This window comes from Elephantulus edwardii, unplaced genomic scaffold (genome assembly GCF_000299155.1).
Source record: "Elephantulus edwardii isolate Elephantulus edwardi_28Jun2011 unplaced genomic scaffold, EleEdw1.0 scaffold00038, whole genome shotgun sequence".
Lineage (NCBI taxonomy): Eukaryota > Metazoa > Chordata > Mammalia > Macroscelidea > Macroscelididae > Elephantulus > Elephantulus edwardii.
The window spans coordinates 11,705,759-11,712,202 of record NW_006399788.1 but is presented as its reverse complement, the minus strand read 5'-3'; the positions used below and the strand labels follow the sequence as shown (position 1 = coordinate 11,712,202).

At 36.7% G+C, this 6,444-nt stretch overlaps 1 protein-coding gene across 1 annotated transcript in view; it reads right to left on the bottom strand.

Moving 5' to 3' along the window:
* Nucleotides 1-6,444, bottom strand: part of CDCA2 (cell division cycle associated 2) — a 63,182-nt gene that overhangs the window by 16,831 nt on the left and 39,907 nt on the right. The window contains exons 6-8 of the mRNA XM_006884918.1: nucleotides 5,053-5,279; nucleotides 3,957-4,041; nucleotides 1,717-1,952 (exon numbers count right to left, since the gene is read on the bottom strand). Of these exons, the coding sequence (XP_006884980.1) occupies nucleotides 1,717-1,952; nucleotides 3,957-4,041; nucleotides 5,053-5,279 (548 nt within the window). The remainder of the gene's footprint in view (nucleotides 1-1,716; nucleotides 1,953-3,956; nucleotides 4,042-5,052; nucleotides 5,280-6,444) is intronic.

The window sequence follows — 6,444 nt, the reverse complement described above, 5'->3', positions numbered from 1 at the left end:
CTTTTTGAGAAAGCGCCACACCACTTTTCACAGTGGTTGTACCATTTTACACTCCCACCAACAGTGAATAAGGGTTCCAGTCTCTCCACAACCTTGCCAGCATTTGTTGCTTGCTGTTCTGTTAAATTTTGCTAGTCTTACTAGGGAGAGATGGTATCTCATAGTTGTCTTGATTTCCATCTCTCTCAGAGCTAGGGATTTTGAACATTTCTCCATGTGCTTGTTGGCCATATGAATTTTAAGTCATTGCTTTTGAATGCTACATATGCTATCATGTGCGTGTACCACCATCTTTCAATCCAGTCATTTGTTAATGAACATTTGGGTTGTTTCCATGTTCTCGCTATTGTGAATAATGCTGCTATGAACATCAGAGTACAAATCTCCATTTGTGTCACCATTCAATTTTCCTTGGGGTATATCCTGCAGTGGAATAAATGGGTCATATGAAATTCTATTTCAACTTTTTTGAGGAAATGCCAAACTGCCCTCCGGAGTGGTTGTCCAATTTTACAATCTCACCATCAGTGCATGAGAACAGTAATCTCTCCACATCCATCCTCTCCAACATGTCTTGCTTGCTGTCTTGGTAAAGTCTGCCACTGCTAATGGAGTGAGATGATATCTCATTGTGGTTTTGATTTTCACCCTGCTTATAGCCAGTGATTTTGAGCATTTCTTTATGTGTTTGTTAGCCATCCAAATGTCTTCCTCTGTGAAAAATCTTTTGCCCATTTTGTGATTATCAGTCTTTTCCTTGTGGAGGTACTGTAGGATTCTGTAAACTTTCATGAGACTCTTGTCTGAGATACCATTGCCAAATACTTTTGTCTCATCAGTTGGCTTTTTCACTCTATGCAAAAAAGTTTTTGATACATACACAGGGATTTAATCTTTAGAAGGTCTCCTTCATCGATGTTGTACACTCCTAAATGTGCATTTCTGACTCTATTTGACAACTTATTTGTACTACAGGCTAGGCCTTCTAAGTTTGGTCCCATTTTAACTTATGATCTTTATGGCCTGGAGCTTTATCCCTAGATCTCTGATCCACTTTGAATTGGTTTTTTTATATTATAGGAGATATGAATCTTGCTTCCACTTTCTGTAGCTAGTAGCTAAGTTCTGACAGTACCATTTGGTGATGAGGCTGTCATTTCCACACTTGATAGGTTTTGTTTCCTAGTAGATGGGTTGATTTCTGGGTTCTTGATTCTGTTCCATTGGTCTAAGTGCCCGTCGTACCAGGACCATGCTGTTTTAGTTATTACACCTGTACAAGTGTAGAGATGAAGAAGCATTTATGCCTCCTACTTTTTATTTTTCAGAAGTGCTTTGTTTATTCAGGGTCTCTTTTCTTTCTAAATAAACTTGCTGACTGCCTTTTCCATCTTTTTGAAAAAGGAATTTTATATCTGTATTGGTATTGCATTGAACAGGTAAGACTGCTCTTGGTAGGAATGTCATTTTCACAATCCTGAGTCATTCTACCCATGAACAGGAAACATTTTTCAATTTATTTAGATCTCAAAATTTCATCTAAACACTGACTGAGTTGGTGTATCATACACATTTTAAATTCCTTTACAGTGGATGCTTTATGATTTATTATAAATACCTTTGATTTGCATGACTTTGTGTTTAGTATAAGATCCTGCCACAGTACAATTCCATGTCCTTCTCCAGGGAATCTCTTCACAAACTTTTCATACTTACAAGATTCTCTTCCTTGTCATCAAAATCTGGCTGAGATAAAGGTCCAGGAACTGGCGACTCTTCAAGTTGCAGAGGACCGGGACTACCCAAATCCCTTTTACAAACAGGCGTTCCTCCTTTTCGCAATGGAGTATTTGCGGGCAAAGATTCATCAAACACTTCAGGAGTTAGGTCCTCTCCAAAAGTAACTCTCTTCCTCTTCCTCACATTTAGGAGAGTTGGTGCACTGTGATTTTCTAGATCATAGAAAGACAATAAAATAAACAAGAACACATTAAAAATTAATTTAGGTAAAAGGCATATACTGAAATACCATAGTAAGATTATATTCTGCTAATATCTATATCGTCATAAAGGCTAAATACATAGAGAAAATGGAAAAGATAAGCAACATTTTTAATTAAATTATGATAATTGATTTTAATAGACTATACTATCAACAGTTGAGGGTCAAGCTGCAAACTGAAAGACTGGATGTTTGAGTCCACCAAACTCAAACGTTCACTTTTTTAGAGTCAAAGTGTACAAACAATTTTGAGTTGTCATGCAATCATCTATAGATATTTTGTTTTATAACATTAATTCCAATTGGATTTTGCTGTTATATGTCACTGAATCAGAACTAACTCATAGCTGATCTTCCAGTAGGTTTTTAGAGCAGAATGCCCATCTTCTCATGAGGAGCAGCAAAAAATATAAAAACATAAAATAAAAATAAAAAAACCACAACAACAAACCAAAACCACAACCAGGAAAACTGGCTTTTTTTAAATGAGAAAATTATATTTTCAAGCTTAAAAATAAATGCGTAATTTTTCTACAACCAGGAGAGGATAGATGGAACCTTCTAAGAATCAAATCCCTATGCACATCCAAAAACTTCTCCAACAGTGTAAAAAGGGAAGCCATACACTGGAAAAAAAATTTGGTAATGACATGTCAGACAAGGGACTTACATATAAAATTTATAAAATACTTGAGCACCACAACAAGATAAAAGTAAATAACCCAATTGAAAAATGGACACAGGATATCAACAGACACTTCACCAAAGAAGACATTCAGATAGCTAACAAGCACATGAAGAAATGTTCAAAATCTCTAGCTCTAAGAGAGATGCAAATCAAAACAACTATGAGATATCATCTCATCCCAGTAAGAATAGCAAAATTTAACAGAACAGCAAGCAACAAATGTTGGTGAGGTTGTGGAGAAACTGGAACCCTTATTCACTGTTGGTGGACGTGTAAAAAGGTACAACCACTATGGCAGGCTGTATGGCGCTTTCTCAAAAATTTGCAAATAGGGGATCTCTGGTGGCCTAGTGACAAGAAGCTGCACTGCAGTCCCAGAAGTGCATGGTTCGAATCCACCAAGATGCTCTGCCAGGCAAGGAGGGGCAATCTCCTCCTGTACCAGTTAGATCCGATTTGACGGCACACACACACACACACACACACACACACACAAATAATAAAATTAAAACTAAAATAAATTAAACAAAAAACAACTTGCAAATAGAAATACCATTTGACCCAGCAATTCCACTACTTGGAATTTTCCCTAAAGAAACCATAACTGCCACCCAAGCAGATATATGCACACCCATGTTTACTGCAGCTTTGATTGCAATAGCAAAGAGCTGGAAACAAACCAAGTACCCATCAACAAACGAATGGATAGAGAAACTGGTATATTCCACACAATGGAATACTCTGCAGCACTGAAAAACAAGGTTCTCTCCAATTTGACGGTACACACTCATAACAATAATAAAATTTAAAAAAGAAAAGAAAAAGAAGGAACTCATGAAATATTATGCAAAATGGATTACCCTGGAGGACATTTTGCTGAGTGAAATAGCTCAGTCACAAAAGGACAAATATTACATAGGGCCACTGTGGTAAAACAGGACTGATATCAGGGTTGAGGGAAGACAGAAAAGGAGCGGAGGAATGATGTATATATTGCACTGAAACAAATGAGGGAGAGAACTGTTTAAAAGGGACGTATGAATGGGTATTCTTGTCATTTTTAAAGTCCAGAGTGAAGACTACACAGTGGAGTGGAGTTGAGGGGGGAAGGATGGCATAACAATGAAAGAGTTTTTCATTTTAAGAAGAGTGAATTAGGGGGGTGGGAGTGGGTAGGGGGAAAAGTGCAATAACGAATGACTGAAACCCTAAGTTTCTGTAAACTTTCATTAAAATTAAATAAATAAATGTGTAAAATTTTTTTACCTGCTTTTTGTTCTTGGTAATGGATTCTAAAATTTGGCATCACGCTTGAATGAGTCTCACCACCACAGAGGTTGTCACAATGTTCCTAACAATATAAACATCAATGAAAAGTCATTAAAAATAGTGTGAATTCTCCCCAAAGGCAGATATCACGTTACATATTATGTTTATAGCAGCGTTATTCACCATCGCAAGAATATGGAAATAGTCCAAATATCTCATCATAACTGAATGGATTGAGAAATTATGGTACATTCACATGACAGAATACCATACAGAATGCAGGAGAAAGGATTTTGTAAATCACTACCTAACTTGGGAGGGAATGGAGGGCATTATGCTAAGTGAACTACCTCAGTTCTATAAGGTCAAATATTATATGAGACTATTATTGTAGAATAAGTATGAGGATTGAGAGGCAGGCAGGGGTGGGGGGCAGAGTGGTGAGGATGGGCAGTGGGTGGGGTGGTTAATCACAGGGTTGCACAATTTCATGGGGATGAGGAAGGGACAGTAAAGGAAATGGGAAAGATCTGGTGGGAAAAAGAATGTATACTAACTTTGTAGGTAAAGTAGTATAAAAGAGAACATGATTATTAATCCCAAACAAAAATTAAGTTACCTAGACAACCAAACCAACAAAGTACCAATGAGTCAATTCCCAGTCACAGCCCCTTCCATAGGGTTTCCAAGGCTGTACTTCATAGGAGGAAATGCCCATTTTCCTCCAACAGAGCAGCTGGTAGATTCAATCAACCTGAGAGGTGCCACTTTTGAATTTGCAGCAAAATTCCCTTTGAAATTTTGCCACAAAGAAAGAATCATGCCTGCAAAAAAAAACTATTTCTAATATCAAATACCCTGGGAGGAAATAGAAAATTCGTAATAATTTTAAGTCTTTTATGAACTAGTCAACTTATATTCTGGATACCATATAGCATACTGATTTAGGGGGAAAGATCAGAGAAACTCACACACACTCCTACACATGAGAAAAGAGGAAGTTAAAAAAAATGTAAATGACATACTCACTCTTATATCACTATGACGTGGTAAAATAAATTTTTATTACATTTCGTTTAGGCAAGGTAGCTACCTGTAAGCTTTCTGTAAGTAGATTAGAAGAGGGTTTCTTCAAGACAGAACGAAGTACAACAGTTTCAGAAGATGGAATATCCATCATGCATAATGAAGGGACAGGTGACTTGATGTCAGGAACTGTGGTTATGTTCTCGGTTTCTGTCCCTCTGTCCTCAAGCCAAGTTTTGGGTGAAATAGCTTCTCTTGTTTGTTTGTCCTCAACCCAGTCAACAGTCTTAATTCCTTCAAAAAACATGTAATCATGTGAGGTAAAAAGATTTTCACATCGGTCTATTCCAATTAAAAAAATGTTAGGCATCTGCAATGATAATATGATACCATTAAGAAATCCAATCCTAATATATGCTGCTTAAGGTGTGCCATTTAGGATTTTACTTAAATAAAAAGAAGATAAAGAAGTGGCATTAATCATATTTTTAAATTCTTCTCTGACCAATCAAAGTAAAAATATGTAAGGTCTTTGGACTCCCAGGGAAATCTAGGTCAGAGATTATAAGGTGACCAGAAACAGCCTATCAATTATTAGCCTCTATTCATATGATGCTTTATTGTTTATACCATGAAACTAATAACATGGGCTATGCACAGAATATTTCAACAAACAGTTGCGGCCCTGGACATGTTCACCAGGTTGTGCCAAGAAATCTGGAGGACAACTACCTGGCCAACAGACTGGAAGAGATCCATATTTATTCCCATTCCAAAGAAAAGGTGATCCAACAGAGTGTTGAAATTATCATACATTATCACTCATATCACACACAAGCAAAATCCTGCTGAAGATTATCCAGAAATGACTGGAATAGTACACTGAAAGAGAACTACCAGAAATACAAGCTGGATTTAGAAGACACTAGAGACATTATTGTCAAAGTCAGATGGATGTTGGCATAAAGCAAAGAGTACTAGAGGGATGTCTGTGTTTTACTGACTATGCTAAGACATTTGACTGTGTGGATCACAACAAATTGTGGCTAACCTTGAGGAGAATGGGAATCCCAGAATACTTGATTGTGCTTATGTGAAATCTATATCAAAACAGTGTTGTGTATATAAGCCAAGGTTTCTCCCAATTCTTCCTCACCAGAGAGCACTATCCTTTGCATAAGTGATTCATTTAATAACTGTGTATCTGGCACCTACAATGGGACATATACTCTTTTAGGTTCTGAAGATTCAATGAAAAATAAAACAGGTATCTCCCTTTTAATTTTCCCAACAATCAGACAATATGAGATACAATACAAAAGTAGAAAAGATGGAGTAGGAAGGAGGTAGCTGTGTCTATAAAAAGGAGCACTAGGAATCTTTTTGATGAAACTTTTGTTATTTTTTTTTCTATAATTATATTTTATTAATTTTCATAAACATTTACAGAGATTTTGGG